The 17762-nt window shown below is 34.0% G+C and overlaps 1 protein-coding gene across 4 annotated transcripts in view; it reads left to right on the top strand.

Moving 5' to 3' along the window:
• LOC106875473 (tubby-related protein 4) overlaps nucleotides 1-17762 on the top strand; it is a 680107-nt gene that overhangs the window by 659952 nt on the left and 2393 nt on the right. For all 4 annotated transcript variants that reach the window (XM_014923630.3, XM_014923632.3, XM_014923631.3 and 1 more), the window contains 2 exons: nucleotides 9944-10135; nucleotides 14229-17762. The exon at nucleotides 14229-17762 is cut by the window's right edge and continues 2393 nt beyond it. In XM_014923630.3, coding sequence (XP_014779116.1) covers nucleotides 9944-10135; nucleotides 14229-14345 — 309 coding nt within the window. In that variant the 3' untranslated portion in view covers nucleotides 14346-17762. The remainder of the gene's footprint in view (nucleotides 1-9943; nucleotides 10136-14228) is intronic.

Genomic DNA, 17762 nt, shown 5'->3' on the forward strand with positions numbered 1-17762 from the left:
ACTCTTATATCTTTCACCATCACTAATTACATCCACCTCTACTCTTAACCCCTGCAATCCACTTTCTACATCTCACACCCACCTGGTATCTTGAAATACTCTGGTATTCAGCCACCACTTTATTCTTGTTTTCTCAGCTTTCCATCTACTCCCACCCACCCTTATATATGTGGGGTGGCCTTGTATCTCTATAGCAAGACACTTGTTCTTCAATCATATTCTAATCTCTCAACACCTGGCATTGAACCATCACCCTTCTTCCTTCTCTCAAACAAATACTGCCAGCCACAATACCCCCATTTAGTAAAGGAGGCTTTCTCCATTTTTCTTTTTTCTTTCCCTCCTTTTTCTTTTTTCCTGTTCTTTTCATTTCTTGTCTTGCAAGTTACTTGACAACCTCACTTGTACTGGTGATGCACAAAAAAGCACCCGGTACACTCTGCAAAGTGCTTGAGATTGGGAAGGGCATCCAGCCATAGAAACTATGCTAAAACTGACATCGGAGCTCAATGTGACTCTATGGCTCAACAAATTCTGTCAAACTATCCAGTCCATGCCAGTATGGAAAATGGACATTAAATGTTGATGATGATCATCATCACCTATTTTTTTCTTTTTCCTTTTTTTTCTTTTGCAGCACCTTGGGGAAGTGTGTTTTAGTATTAGCCTCCAGTCTGCCAATGCCTTGTGAGTGGAACTGGTCAAGAGAAACTGTATGAAAATTTATTATGTGTGTGTGTCTGTGAGACACTCTTCTGTTATGCTTTAACCTTTTATCATCTGGCATAAAGCCAATTCCCTCACTTCTACTCCCTACTCATTTGAGGGGTTTTTGTTTTGTGTGTTACTTGGTGACCTCACTGGTGTCAGTGCCATATAAAAAGTACCCACAATACTCTGTAAAGTGGTTGGCATTGAGAAGGGCATCCAGTTGTAGAAACCATGCCAAAGCAGTCATTGCAGCTGGGTGCAGCCTTCTGGCTTGGCATAGCTTCTCTTAAACCAGCCAACCCATGCCAGCATGGAAAACAAACATTAAGAGCTACCCTCTTTTCTCTATATTGTGATCCAGCAGATAACCCACCTAACAATGATAATAACATCATACCAAGCTTGCATAACAACAACAACAATAATGGTTTCAAATTTTGGCACAAGGCCAGCAATTTCAGGGAAGGGGTTAAGTTGATTACATCGACCCAAGTGCTTATAAAAGGATGAAAAGCACAGTCAGCTTCAACAAAATTTGAACTCAGAATGTAAAGACAGATGAAATGTTGCTGAGTATTTTACTTAGCATGCTAACAATTCTGTCAGCTCACACCTACAATAATAATAATAATAATAATAATAATAATAATAATAATAATAATGATAATAATATTGATAACCTGTGTTAACTGTACTTATAGCATGTGTAGCAAGGGATGGAGAATGAACGAATGATAGCAAATTAAAAGGAAAACCAAACATAATGATGTATGTGGATCTTCCAACCACCAGCAAACCACAGCACAAGCTTTCTTATTTCTTAAAGGCACAGAAGTTGTCAAACAGCAACTAACCAACAAACAACAAAACAATGGAAAGTAGACATAAAATGAGAACAATGACACATGTATGTGTGTGCATGGACATTGACATTCCATGTCTTTGCATGACACTGTCCAAGCAAAACAGGGATCTAATGGTTACAGTATATCCTGTCACTTTGTACTTTCAAAGACCAATAAATTTTTTTTAATCTTTTACGTAAAACCACAGTAACATCTGGTGACTGGAAGGTCATCTATCTGTCAAATCCTGTTTTAAGTCTCTATTCAACCCATGCCAAGTAGTAAAATGGACAAGATAAAGACATGAATGATATATTTAGGATTGCATTATTGAATGTCTTCTTTTTTAAGAAACAAATACTGTAAGTTATGATTTGAAACAAATTTGGCCTCTATTTCTAGCAGATTAAAATGTTGTGTAGAAGTGCCTACATTGGCTCATATTCGACTGATGTTATAAAATAAAAGATATAAAACATGTTTGCTGTATATTTTTTGTATATGTATTTTTTGTCAGATATGTTTCAAACAGTTTAGTCTTCATCGTATTTCCAGTGCACATGTTTTCAAATCAGAATTATACTCATAAACATTTACTTCACACAGGATTCTAATACTCTTTATCCACTGTATCACAGATGAGTATAATAGATGTCTACTAAATGGTATTTATAATATTATAATGCTGAAATTATCAATATGCACTAAATATTTATTTATTGGTCTTTTTCAGCTTAAGGACAAGGAATATGTCTGATGTAAAAGAATTACATTTTGTTATACACACATTCATGCTCACTCACACACACACACACACACACACACACACACACGTACATATCAAAGCAGCAAATTGTCAGAGTCATTAGAGTGTTGAATAGAATGCTTGCAGTATTTGTCCCAACTCTCTCAATGCTGAATTCAAATCCGACTGAAGTCAACTTTGCCTTTCATCCTTTCAGAACTAACCCAGGAATGTGGGTTGTTGGAATTGCCAGAGCATCAAATGGGGATGCCTTTGCAATATCTGTTCTGGCTTTGTGTATTTTGAGTTCAAATCCCATCCAGTTACCATAAAACGGTAATACTTCTGTTAGGAGTTACAAGTGACAAATAGTATCAGCAATTCTGAAAGCCAATGGGTAACATTGTTTCTGTAATTTGATTGGAAGATTGTCTTCCACAATGTATGTGTGACAGACAGACAGACAGACAGAGAGAATGGGGGGAAGAATTATACATATACTCTTTTACTTGTTTCAGTCATTTGACTGCGGCCATGCTGGAGCACCGCCTTTATTCGTGCAAATAGACCCCAGGACTTATTCTTTGTAAGCCTAGTACTTATTCTATCGGTCTGTTTTGCCGAGCCGCTAAGTTACGGGGACGTAAACACACCAGCATCGGTTGTCAAGTGATGTAGTGGGGACAAACACAAACATGCACATAGACATATATATACATATACATATATATGACAGGCTTCTTTCAGTTTCCGTCTACCAAATTCACTTACAAGGCTTTGGTCGGCCCAAGGCTATAGTAGAAGACATTTGTCCAAGGTGCCATGCAGTGGGATTGAACCCTGAACCATGTGGTTGGTAAACGAGCTACTTACCACACAGCCACTCTGCAATAACTGCCAAATATTACAATTGTTTGTGTGCAATAATATTGTTCAAACATAAAGATTCCTTAGAGCCCATCAAAGCCTTCAGTTTTTTTTATGTTCTTCACATAGGAGCAGTATCAAGGATTATTGAAAGTTATTTACAATGAGAATTATAGGGTGTAACAATTTTCTCATTAACCTCAACCACATTATTGCTGAACTCAGCTCTAAGTTTACTGATTAAATTCTCAACTAATACTGTACATTTAAGACACTTACTGTGACACTACATGGTTTGGGTTCAATACCACTACACATCACCTTGGGCAAGTGCATACCATTATTCTCTCATAACCTAAGTTTAACCAAAACCTTATGAATGAAATCTGGTGAGCTGAAACTTAATAGAAATCTGATGTCTTTTTTTTTTCTTTTTTTTTTTGGATAGTCAACTTAATCTGTTACTGAGTCCACGAGTAACTTCGGTAGAATTCACTCTTTTACAAAACATACATCTCAGATTTTCCAGTTTGAAGATAATTTCCTTTTTTTTTTTTTCTTAACTAAAAAAAAAAGAAAAATATAAAATAATAAAAGCATTGCCTCTTTTTATTTTTTCCTAGTTTTTACAATCATTCTTTATCTAGTGACATACATTATTTAATATTTCCTTTTGTTATATTGCATTGGTGAATCATTGGAAGTATGAGCTCAGAAAAGTAGTACAATGCATCAATCAATAGTTTACAGCACACTGATAGAAGATGTGCTTTACATGACAAAACAAAGGATGGGGTTAAAAGTTCAGATAATGGCTTCCATCACTACTAATAGAATGTCCTCATCTCCCACATTTTACTTCTATAATAAAGCATGTTCTGCCTGGAATGTTAAATTTCTTCCCTTTATCACTACAAAGTATTTTATTTCACTTTGCCAACTTTTTGTACTTACTATTTACCAGCATAGACTATCATAAGTTTCCTCAGATTCTGCTGTTTCTCTCTAATAAAAATAGATATCTATTGATGATGTTGAGTCCATTACAAGACTGTTGAGACAGTGATAATGACAACTTCATCAGTTTTGGTACCAATAAAAGAAAGTGTTAGGAATGTAACTGGTAAGGAGTGAGAAGTTGATTTGAGTTTCATTCTTACATCTTTTACATTTCTAGAGTTCTGGGATTATATAACAAGTCCTTGAATCAAATATATCTGATATAAATTTTATCTATGCAATAAACACAAGAAAAAATAAGACAGAATTAAAACTGTTCACTTAACTTGTTAATGTGTTGCTTTGGTCCTAATGTGTAACTTCAGTTATGCTTTTACTATTGATTAATCTTATTCATACACTATACCAAAGCAGAAGCAATAATGAACCAAGAAAAGGTGACTCAATGCAAGCATTTGACCCTCTGAAAAATAACAGCTAAATCTCTTTTCAAGCAACATCTTAGTGTCTTTTATAAAAAAAGCACATTTTACACTTAGTTTCAAACTGCATGAAAATCTCAGTGAGATAAAAGGGTAAAGACCTCTTTCAGTCATGAATGATCATGGGATTGTACCTAGAAAGTTACTCTCCACTCCAAGGCATAAGTCTGGGCAAGGTTGTTTATGGATGGCCAGCAGTTGCCCATGCATACCAGTCTCCTCTCTTCATGCCACTGCCATTATCCAAGGGAAAGGCAAAGGCTGATTCAGTTTGGCACCAGTGACATCGCAACTCATTTCTACAGCTGAGTGAACTGGAGCAATGCGAAATAAAGTGTCTTGCTCAAGAACACAACACACAGCCCAGTCCAGGAATTGAACTCACTACCTCATGATTGTGAGCCCAACTATCAAACCACCACCAGGTCATGTACCTTCACAAGATAGCCATGGCTGAAATACATTTGATAATAGTTCAGGACTGATGTGATTAACCATTTAGAATTTAAACTGGCCATACCTGGTGAAAATATTCTACCTATTTTATGTTCAAACTGGCCATATCCAGCCTCTCACACCTACCCTACAATAGTATTTTTAAAATAAACAATCACATCATTGAAATCTCAAAGCTACAAGATAATGCATGGTTAACTAAAAATAATGTGAATAAGTAAGCAATACATTTAACAGAGTGATATGAATGCTAAAGGGTCAAACAGCAGTGACAAAAATAAGATCTTAATCTTTCATGATAGCTATAACTTTAGTTAAAATGGATGGCTGTGCATGGTAAAAAAGTTTGCTTTACAACCACAAGATTGCAGGTTTGATCCTACTGCACAGCACCTCTAGCAAATGTCTTCTACTGTAGTAAAACTTTGTAAGGGGAATTCAGTAGATGAAAACTGAAAAGTAGCCATTACATGTGTGTGTATTTATGTATGTGTGTGTATTTATGTATGTATACATACATACTGATATATATATATATATATATATATATATATATACTTCACGGGTGGAGATTTTATATTTTTATTAAGGCATTGCTACATATGTTTCGACATTACATGTATTTTTATGGGACCACCTCACCATATTCATAGGATATTATTAAATATTATCTATAATATCCATGGACCCTATGGGAGCCCATTAATTTGACATGCATACTTCTTCAGGCACTTTTTGCATTAGTTTACATTGGCTTTCTTGTTGTTTAGACTTCAGCATGTTAATCTTTCTACACCAAACAAAAAGTTCTGTTGGATTAAGGGGTGGTGCTTGTGAATTCTTGCAAACTACTAGATAGATGGATGTATTGTTAGAGGTAAGAACTTTGAGAGGGATAGTGTTGTTTGTTGTTTACATATCAATGCAAGTGGACATGGAAGGTGGGAAAGAGAAAAAAAAAGAAGAGGGAGGAGATAAAATTGTGAGTTGCATTCAGTTGAGTGTGTACAGCATTACACAGAGTACCGTATACATAACAATCCCATACAATTAACTTGACATGTTGGGAATAATATTCGGTAGCCAGCAACAAGTTGCTTAGGAGCTTTTATGAATGCATTAGTAGATATCAGCCACGTACAAAATACAAAGATATATGTGTGTGTGTATAAATGGATAAAGGGTAAAAAAAACCCTCAATCGTTAATGACCATGGGATTGCACTTAAAAAGTTACCCCCTGAGGAACAAGTTTGGCATGGTTGTTTATGGAAGACCAGCAGTCACCCATGCATACCAACGTCCTCTCTCCACACTACTGTTGTTATCCAAAGGAAATGCAAAAGTCAATATAGCTTGGCACTAGTAACATCACAACTCATTTCTACAGCTGAGTGAACCAGAGCAATATGAAATAAAGTATCTTGCTCAAGGAATTCTCTCAAAGCTTGGGTCAAATTGAGGCTATGCTATAGTAGAGAACACTTGGTAGAGGTACTGTAACGGTTACAGTGACTCTCAGCTTCAGTTTTAATAATAAATTAAATAAATGTATAGGTGAGGTATTTTCCAGCAATGTATATCAGCAAAATATGTTATAGATTGCTGAGGAAACTGAAAAATTAATACTTTTTGAACAAAGTTCATTGTTGTGCTTGTTCTGCATGATGTTAAAGACACTACTTTTTTACACTTGCTATCAGAAATGCATTAATCTGTTAAAAACCATTAACCTATGATGCTATTCTTCACCAATAGTAATATATAAAGTAAAATAAAAATAAAATAACTATTGTAGTTTTATAGAATATTGGGTAGCTTAATTTTCTATCCTACTTTATTTTTTACTCCTAACTTGTGATTTAGTAACTAAGAGCTCAAAACTACACTTACTTACCTATTGTAAGTATAAGAACAGATGGAAACTCTCAGCCAAATCATTGTGCTTTTGTTTGCTTCTTTCAGCCATCTTTATTCTATAAAATAGTATATAAGCCCAGACTTAGCTGCGTGGTTAAAAAGTTTATTTCACAATTATATGGTGTTCATTTGGTTATATGGTTATAAGGTTCAGTTCCACTGTACAGCACCTTGAGCAGATATTGTTTACTGCTTATTGCCTTCAGATAACCAATGCCATGTAAGTGTAGTTGGTCATTGGAAACTGTATGGATGCCCGTTATATGTTTGTGTGTGTTTGTGCTTGCATAAAAGTTGTCATTTCTGCTGCTTGCATAAAATTGACTGAACCAAGGCACAAGGCCTGAAATTTTGGGGGAGGGGACCAGTCGATTAGATTGACCCAGTATGCAACTGGTACTTAATTTATCAACCCCAAAAGGATGAAAGGCAAAGTCAACCTTGGTGGAATTTGAACTCAGACCATAAAGACAGATGAAATACTGCTACGCATTTCACCTGGCGTGCTGTTTCTGCCAGCTCACCACCTTCCAGTTATAATAATCTTTTCTAGTCTAGGCACAAGGCCTGAAATTTTGGGGGAGGGGTCCTAATCGATTAGATCAACCCCAGTATGCAACTGGTACTTAATTTATCGACCCCGAAAGGATGTAAGGCAAAGTCAACCTCGGTGGAATTTGAACTCAGAACATAAAGACAGACGAAATACTGCTAAGCATTTCGCCTGTTTCTGCCAGATCACTGCCTTCCAGGTTTAATAATACTGCCTCAGTTAAGTACCTCTCTGTACCAGTATAGAAAAACATGTAAAACAAATGCATTTCATCTTTATGCTGGGGCTGAGATTGAACTCAAAGATTTATTACATGCAGAGTCCAATATTCTTAGCCAATGTCATTGTACCAATGATTGTCAGTACTAATAATATTAAGTCACATTCCTCAGCCAACTATATTTAATTAACTATTTTAAGTTACTGAATCACAGCCATGCCAGTGTACTACCTTTTAGAGCATTTAGTTCACAGTATCAATGTCAGTAATATATTTGAGTTTGGTACTTGTGTCATTGATCTGTTTATCAAATGATTAAGTTTTTAACCATTTTGGTGTATAATGTGCAAATTGATGCACCGTTTCACATTGTTACAGACGAACACAGATACAACAGTCAAGCTCTATATGAGTGCTCTTGCTTTAGAAATAGCAGTCTAATTTCCTTAGAGTCACACCCAATCATTTTATTGGACTGGCACATCAGATAACATTGTCTAAGATATAAAATCACATGGGATGATCACAATAGATCATAGGTGTGCTTGATCAGGGCTAACTTAGGATTAAACAACAATACACACTCACACACACACACATGATGGACTTCTGTACAATTTCTATCTATCAAATTTCACTCTCAGAGTATTGATTAGCCTGTATTGTAGAAGACATTTAAACTAGCCATATCTGGTCAAAATATTCTGCTTTATCTTCAAACTGGTTAAATCTCGTCCCTCACACCTACCCTACAATGTCACTCTAAAAATAAACTACCACATCATCAGAATCTTGAAACTACAAGATAATTCAGGACTAATTAAAAGCAATGTGAATAAACAAGCATTACATTTAACAGAATAATCTGAATGCTAAAGAGTTAAGGAAATACATTGGGATCAAATTTCCAACTGTCTGCTTCCAGTGCAAATTTCTTAACCTCTCAGCTGTTGCTCCTACTAAATAAATAATAATTCTTAGAATTATTCTGTTACTTACACTGGCAGTAATTTCAAGGAATGGTGGGTAGGAGAGCTATAAGTCATATAAAAGAAAAGAACAAATTTGTTTTCCTTGAGTAAAATGTCAAGTTTAAAGGCTTTGGACAAAACCCTTCATTAAACCTTTCCTCTTCCTTGCAGTAAACTAATTTGTTCCTTTTTTGAACTGTTTATATCAGTGATTCTTAATCTTTTTGGCATTATGGTGCTTTGGAGATCAAACAATCAGTTTCTGACATATTTTGAAAAGGAAGTTTTAAAAAAAGCATGTTTTTTTTTTTTTTAAGATTTAAGCTTAAGGGTTAACAGCTTTAAAAGAATATATATAGAAAACCAACAGGCATATAAAATATGCACAAATCTAATAAAATTATGAATGTCACATTTTTCAAATACTTTTAAAATTCACTACATACCTAGATATCCCATGCAGTGCTTGAGTTTTTCAAAGCCCACTATTTGGGAGCCATTGAGTTTATACTGGTTAATTGCCAAAATACACTATCACTACTTTCTTTGGATCCTACAATTTAGTTTATTAAAAGAAACGAATCTTGAATTATTGAGAAAAATTTACTCTGAATAGGCAGGGTTTAGAAAATGGGTAATTTAAAACACATTGATCAAATGTTATATTTAGTCTCCAATATGTTTGACAATTCAGTTGGTAGCTTCACTAACATTTGTTGTTGTCAAAATGGTTTATGGATATTAGGTTTTGAACAACAGTAAATTATTGTAAGATTGTCAGTAAGGAAAAAATAAACTAATAATGCTGTTGCTGATGTTGATGATGAGGAGGGGGAGGAGGTAAAAATGCATAGTGTAACAATTAAAATCTAATTTTTTATACTTTACACTCAATCTTGGATTCTGTAGCAGCTGCCATGCATAATTCAATTATAAGTTCCCTATAAATACTATAAGTTTGAGTTTCCAATTTGATTTCTTTTTCTTTTCTTTTTTTTTTTTTTTTGCAGTACTAATACTTTTGAAACAAAGGTGTGAACATCACAGCTTCTCATCTTCTTACTCCACCCCCTGCCATGCACACACACACACACACACACACACACACTACCTGCCCAATTCTAAAACATTTAAGAAATCATGATTGTCAGACATTGGAACTCAAGGCAGTATCGTACAAATCTGAATATAATTTTTATTTTTGTTCGTTTCAGATTCGAAAAGCACGACGTCGAGGTGAACCACGACGCATGGGTTCCAGTACTGTTTGTGCTGGACGTCAGTTTGTTATGTACAATAAAGCACCATTATGGAATGAAGGTAGTCAAGTGTATCAGTTAGACTTCGGAGGGCGCGTGACACAGGAATCAGCCAAAAATTTTCAAATTGAGTTTAGAGGACGTCAGGTGAGAGAACTGATATCTTTTGTTTTTGTAATTTATTATTGTCACTGTTATTATTGTACAAAAGAGGAGAGGTAAGCTTTTGATAAATAGATTTATAACTCAATTTTAGTTCACTTTGTGCCCAATCCAAATACCTTTGGTAGAGGCATAAACTCCACTGTCACTATTTTCATCTTTAACATTGTACTCCTATGTAGAAGAGAATTATCATTACTGATTTTATTTTTGATACTGTTGTTTTAAAGTAAAATAAAAAGAACAACCATTTTAAGAATGTATTTTTATTGGGGGCACTAAAAGGAATTTTCTAATATTGATATGCTCTAAATATTTAGATAGCTCTAGTACTGACAACCAACTAAAAGATTGACTGTTTGTTTTTTATCATCATCATAATGCAGTGTCTGTGATCAAGGCTCTTAACCCTCAATGGTTTGGTTCACTTAGTAGTCATTAAGTTCTGCTTGGAAATACAGTTTGCCACTGTAGACAGCAGTAACATTGTAAAATTGACAAGTCTAAAATTGACGAGTCTTTCATTAGTACATTGTAGAGAATATCTCTCTTCTTCAGAAAATGGTCTGAGCTTTGAAATACACAATTCTATAGTCCCCTCCCCCAATGTCACTGGGACTTTTGGTCAAGGCAGTGTGCCCTGCCAGATGTTTGCAGTATTGAAAATGGTAAAATGGAAAATGTTAAATAAACTTTATAATTAAACCTAGCACTATAGCTGGTTTAACAATAACAGCTTTTCAAGCATCAATTGAGCTAACCCTTCATTCTCCATGATGAATCCTTTGCAAAACATTACAAGTTGCTTACTGTATCTGATAACCTACACTATTTGTTTGCACACAACATCTCTTCCTTTGGTATTCAGTGTATATTCGCATCACAGGTTACACCTGTGCAGTAGTTTCATCTGCATGCATCAGCTGATGCCATCACTAACCAATCACTCTCATAGCTCACATGTACTCTACTGTTTATGCAATTTAATGCTTCCACTACCATATAACAAGAAGCAATAATTAATCTTCACTAACCAAGAAGCTCTTTGATAAATTTACCAAGAGTCAGTGAAGAATTAGGAAATTTCAAGTATAGTGTATACATTACTTTATATTGAACTTTACTTTTACTTTGTGCCAGCTCTTGACACAGGAAAAATGAAATTCAAGAGAAGGTGCTGATCTTTAATTGTAGAGGGAACATGTGGAAGGGGTAGACCCAGGAAGATATGAGATGAAGTGGTGAGAAAGGATCTACAAATGTTGAGACTCACAGAAGGGATGACAGGGGACTGAGACTCTTGGTGATTTGCTATGCTTGAAAAGACATGCCAAGCTAAGTAAAAGCATAGTTGCCTTTGCATACAGACTCATCCCTTGCGACACTCTCCAGCTGAGCATCCCTAATTCTGCAGGCTTATAAGTGATGGTGCCACATAAAAAGTACCTGTACCAGTGCTGCTTAAAAGCACCCAGTACACTCTGTAAAGTGATTGGTATTAGGAAGGGCAGCCAGTCATAGAAATCATGCCAAAACAGACATGAAGCCTGATCAGCTTCTGTCAAACTGTGTAAACCATGCCAGCCTGAATGCCTGAAGAATGCTTGAAGCTTGAATAATATTTTCTCTGAATATATTATAGTTGTTAGTTGATGCTGATCATTTCTGATCAAGCAGACCTACACATTACAAGAAACTTTTCAGTTAGATTCTTAGGAAGTAATCCTTTCTGAATCCCAATGAGCCATAAGGTCATTTCTTGTGGCTGGTTTTCTGCAGTCAGATGTGAGAGATGTTTCTTCCTGGATTGGATCATTATCATTTCCAAGTAATTTTTCACTCATGAAAATTGAATCCAGCAGTAAAAGTCATCAATATATGTACTGCCTATGGTTTTCTTGAGATGAAGTGGGGACTCATTGCTGAGAATTAAGCATCTTTGTCATAAAAACCAGTGATAGGATGTGAAATTCTGACCTTTTGGCTGGTTGACTTGTATCTTACCAGTTTAGCTATTCATGATCTGTAGATGTTCAATAACAACCTAAATTTCAACATCAATCCATGGAAGTGAACTTAGAACTGTATGCTACTAAACAGCTCTATCAATTAGCTAACATAATAATATTATAATAATAATAATAATAATAATAATAATAATAATAATAATGAAATTGTTGTATACAGTGCTCAGGTGTACTACAACTTAAAAAAAAAAAAAATTTGCATCATGTGTACTGTTGGTGAATTTCAGGAAGCATGGAAGTTTTGAAAGATGTCATGTCCCAACAACTAGTTTATTCCATACTTCAGCAATTCTGAGTGTAAAAAGATTTTTCAAAAAGTCATAGTTGTGTTGTTTTTTTGATTTTGTAAGCATATCCACGAGTGTTAGACACATGGAGTTCAAAAATGTGTTCAAGATTGTTGTTGGAAAAATAGATAATCTTGTGAGTATTGACCAAGTCAGTTGCCGGACGTCGGAGCTTTAATGTGTCCATGCCCAGGGAAGCAAGATGTTCAGAGTATGGTAGATGCCGGATGGCGGGTATTCATGCTGTCATCAGATCTAACATTCCATATTCAGATGCCCCTACATTTTATGCTTTCCTTGAAACCATGGCTATCCCAACAATTAAAATGATAATGATGTTATTAAGGAATTATTTCAATGGTGAACTAACATTGAATGTGTTGCATTTGCTGAAAAAAGAAAATGTTCAGAAGTAAGATATTAGTTTTGTGAGCTGAACTTGAGCAATTTAATAAGAAACAGATAACTAACTTGTGTGTGTAACAATAAAAGTGCATTAGAACTAAATTCTATGTAGACAGAATGGCAGCAAGTTTACAAACTAAGCAGGGATATTTCTAGAAGACTGACATTTGAGTAAGTTAGTTTGTTACAATAGATTAAGCATGCAATCCACAATCAAAAGCAATATTTTGTTATGATTGATCACTTGGGTTGTATATAAATTGATTAGTTGACGTAAGCAACCTTCATGGTAAAAATCTTATGGAAGGTGGAAGATGTTTAATGAAATTCATTTGTTACTCATTAAGAAAACTTGTAAACATACAATGCAAATATTAGTATAAGAATCTTTGAATATAAAATATTATAAAGAAGGATAACTTGAAAAATCCAAACATTATTGTGTATGAATCATCTTAGCTTGCATTTGGTTAACAGAATGAATTTATTTATAGTCAGTGGAATTGTTTGTGCATAATGGAGTTTATGTGGATTAGATGAAAACAACTGAATGACTAGTTACAGTTAACTAGTAGTTGTTGGTACTAATTATACTTGTTGAACATGAGTCATTGAAGGGAAACTATGCATTTGCTCAACCTTCTGAAATAAAGCAGCTAAATTTTACTCCTATCTCAATCAAGCATCATAAAGAGAAAGAACAGTGCATGATCATGGCTAGAATGCTTTTGATCATAGGCCTGTTCAATCAAGGCTGAACTAGGGCTAAACAGCTGTAGCAACTTAATGCAGAGTACCCCTGATATATTTTGTATGCATTCATCATCACCACCACCCCATCATCATCATCATCATCATTTAACATCAGTGTTCCATTCTGGCATGAATTGGACATGTTGAATTGAATTCAGCTAACCTTAGGGCTGTGTTGGTCTGTAGTGTCTGCTTTGTCAGGTTTTCTACAGTTTGATGCCATTCCTAACCAACCATTTTACAAGTATAAAACTGTAACAACTATAAAATATATCAATTAATTCTCTTTGAAATTATATAAATTTTCAGTGATTCAGTGACAGCACTGAAAAATAATTCATGCACAGCAGACTAAAAGTGCATTATGTGTATATATATATATATGTGTGTGTGAAAGTGCTCGTGTTTTCCTGAGCCAGTTCTTTACTGTCATAAACTAGTGTAATAGGATATATCTCTTCTTAATAAAGTAAGAGTTAGACTGTCTTTGAAGTAGCAAATATACTTGTTACATGTCTTCATATTTGGAAAAAAAATTTTTCTCTATTTAAAGCATTTTATTAATGATGTTTTCTTTAACTTCTTTGTTTTTGTTTTTGTCATCAGGTAATGCAGTTTGGAAGAATAGACAGCAATGCATATACCTTGGATTTTCAATATCCTTTCACTGCCTTGCAGGCTTTTGCCGTAGCTTTGGCGAATGTTACTCAGAGACTCAAGTAACTTTGTCTGATGCACGCACAACAACTCAACAAAGCACACACATACACAACGCCATGCGTATACATATACTGTGGAACCATGTTCAACTGACCAAGCAGCTTCCCTGCTATATAATTAATTACTGCCTGTGTTAATTGGTCTTATCTCTCCAGACCACTTAGCCACAATGGATAATGGAGAGTTAGCTTTGCTTAATGACAGTGTTCACTGATGAAAACTAATAAAAAAGTAAATTGTAAATCTAAAAACATAAATGTAATCTCAACAAACCTTTATGACTGTTCAAATAATGTTGTCTGTGAAAAACTGGAAGAAAAGAGTAAGTGTTTTAGACTGATGAGATATTACGACATTAGTGTGAAGCAGGTGGTTATTTTCGTCAAGTTCTTATATTCTTTTTTGTGAACCATTTTTCTTTGATTTTATTTTTCATTTCCTTTTTATTCATAGCAAGCATCTCCAGACATATTAGCTCTTTAAAAGAATATGAATCTGAATGAAAAGAAGAAGGAAAAAAAAAGCAAAACTAAATCTAAAGATAAAATTTGCTGGCTGACTACTTATGTATTTATTTAAAATTACATAAGTGGCAAATGGAGAAGGATGAGAGTTTGGACAGTTCTAATTTATTTATTTATTTATTTATTTATCTATTTATTTATTTATTCACTCATTCATTGAATCATTCATCTATTTATTTATTCATTCATTCATTCATTTATTTATTTGATGAGCTGTTTGAGGCATTAGAAGTTAAACATATCAGACATTGGTAAACCTATTTCTGCACTGGCCTACTACTGTTTCTATTGAAGTTTATGTTTGATGTGGACAGTAACTAATCTCTGACAAGACTTATCAATATGATTCTACTGTAGATATAAAGCACAAATTTGCAGGACATTTAAATCGAATTCCAATATAACAAAATAGCTAAAATAATTTCAAATGTTTCAACTAAAAAAAAGAGAAAGAGAGGAAAAAGTAATATTCGTTCTATCTTCAAATCTTAAAATAGATTCTGTCCTGATTATTCAGATTGAAAATGAAAATATTTTCCTGCTTTTATCATCATTGTTATTATTATTAGTTCATTAACAAAATAATAACAATAATAATAAAAATAATACATCAAACAAACAAGGCCATATATTTGTAAGAATTTCATCCAATCCACTAAACCATATGCTTCTCAAGTTATTTTAGCAATATTTCCAATGCTTATCAGTGAATAGGCTGTAAGTTGTAAATGACCAGAATAACTCTGCTCTGACTGGCTGGCCATAAGTCTGTTGGTCATATACTTTATGACAAGTACACTAAATATATTGGTTCAATTCAAACATAACACCTCGAACTCAGAAGGAATATTTTCTAATCTTTCACAGTATTTAGATAATAAACAAAACTACAAAGTATGATATTTCAGAGGAATATATAAATTCGTTTATTCCTTTACTGACTTTAGTCATTGGACTGCAGCCATGCTAAGAGACTACCACCCCTTCAAGGATTTTTAGTCTATAATATCAGTCCACAGTTTTTAGATGGATACTCATTTTATTTATCTCTAAGGTCATCTAAGTTACATCCCTTCTAAAGAATTACCTCCCACCTTACAGGTTTAAATATCACAAGTAATTTTCACCAATATATTCAACACATACTTATCTGTTTATATATCTACATGCATGTATACATACATATTTGACAGGCTTCCATACAGTTTCCATCTATCAAATTTCACTCATAAAGCATTGATCAATTTTGGACTCTGCTGTGCAGGACACTTACTCAAGGTGCTGTAAAGTGGAATTGAGCCTAGAATCATGTGGCTGTGAAGTGAACTCATATGCACACACGTACGTACATGCACGCATACATGCTTGTGTATGTTAGTGTTTATAACATGCAGATCACTATCATAAAACATACCTAAGCTAGGTAATATATATGTGTGTGTACTTATATACATATCTGTATAAAATGTCTACTTTGTCATTTGGGATGCTAGAAATAACAACCAAATCTCCCTCAATCATATCCCACCATCTTAGAAAAGAAAATGTGACCCTGAGTTCTCCCATACACATGGAAAAGACAGGATGGCCATATGTTTACCAAATCAGGACTGACCTGATGTTAGCACTGACAACAACAGTAAGAAAAATGTACCTCTTCTCTGGTTATCTGGTTTCCCCTCATCTTGGTCAAAAGCATGAAACTTTTGGAAACTTAGAGGATTCATTTCTAAATATTTAATTAGTAACTTTTCTATGATTGTTTCTGCTTGATCAGAGCTGATGAACATCAACTAACAACCGGACACAAAGAAAATCTTATCTGAGACTGCTCTTGGTTCTACAATACAAAACTTACTCTTTTAAAGTGTTTATATTTAAACTAAAACCTGCCATTATAATTTTCAGTAAGGACCTTTTCGCAAATAACATTCTAAACACCAAAGTCAGTTACTAAATCTCTCTATATTCTTCATTATTTTCAAAGACAATGTACTTTATTAAAAATACAGCATGCTGGATACCTGTTTCAACATTGGAATCAACATTAATAACTGTTCTATCCGATCTATTCAATGCTCACACCAAAATATGTTTATAGAATGATAATTCAGCACAAGAATGTTATTTGGAAAATTCAAACATTTGGAGGTAATAGTATTTTAAGAAATTGATAGTATATTGGATTCAAATTTTGGCACAAGGCTAGCAAGTTTGCGGGAGAGGGTAAGGCTTATTACATCAAACCCAGTGCTCAACTGGTACTTATTTTATCAACCCCAAGAGTATGAAATGCATAGTAGAAATTGGTTGGATTAGAACTCGGAGCATAAAGACAGATAAAATGCAGCTAAGCATTTTACTTGGCATACTAATTATTCAGCAAGCTTGCCACCTTAAATTGATAATATATTAATAAATTTAATCATTCTAGTTGATTTATAATCAATTTAATTAGATTTATAAGGATTCATATACTACATCTATAGCATAGCAGTCCTAAAAGCTTCAATTCTACAATAGTTACTTCAATTGTTATTTATTTAGTTATTTACATACACAATAGGATTTGTTATTTACATACACAATAGGATTAAGATGGTATTTTAAAAGAATTTTCTTGAAAGCATACATCTATCCATTTGTAGAACATTTCTGTTTCTACAAAACCCATTTGCAAAACATGAAAATATGAATTAAAAAGATAATTAAAAAATTATACACAATACCAAAATAGATAATGCATTTATTATTATGTATATGAAATATAAATATATATTAAGGGATCCATTTTGACTGAAAAGGATATGGTGTAAGAACTCTCTTACATGATTAATTGAAACACATGTATTAAGTACATTCAAAATATTAGCATTTAGTTTTATCTTTATTATGC

This window comes from Octopus bimaculoides, chromosome 3, assembly GCF_046866305.1.
Source record: "Octopus bimaculoides isolate indiv1 chromosome 3, ASM4686630v1, whole genome shotgun sequence".
Classification (NCBI taxonomy): Eukaryota; Metazoa; Mollusca; class Cephalopoda; order Octopoda; family Octopodidae; genus Octopus; species Octopus bimaculoides.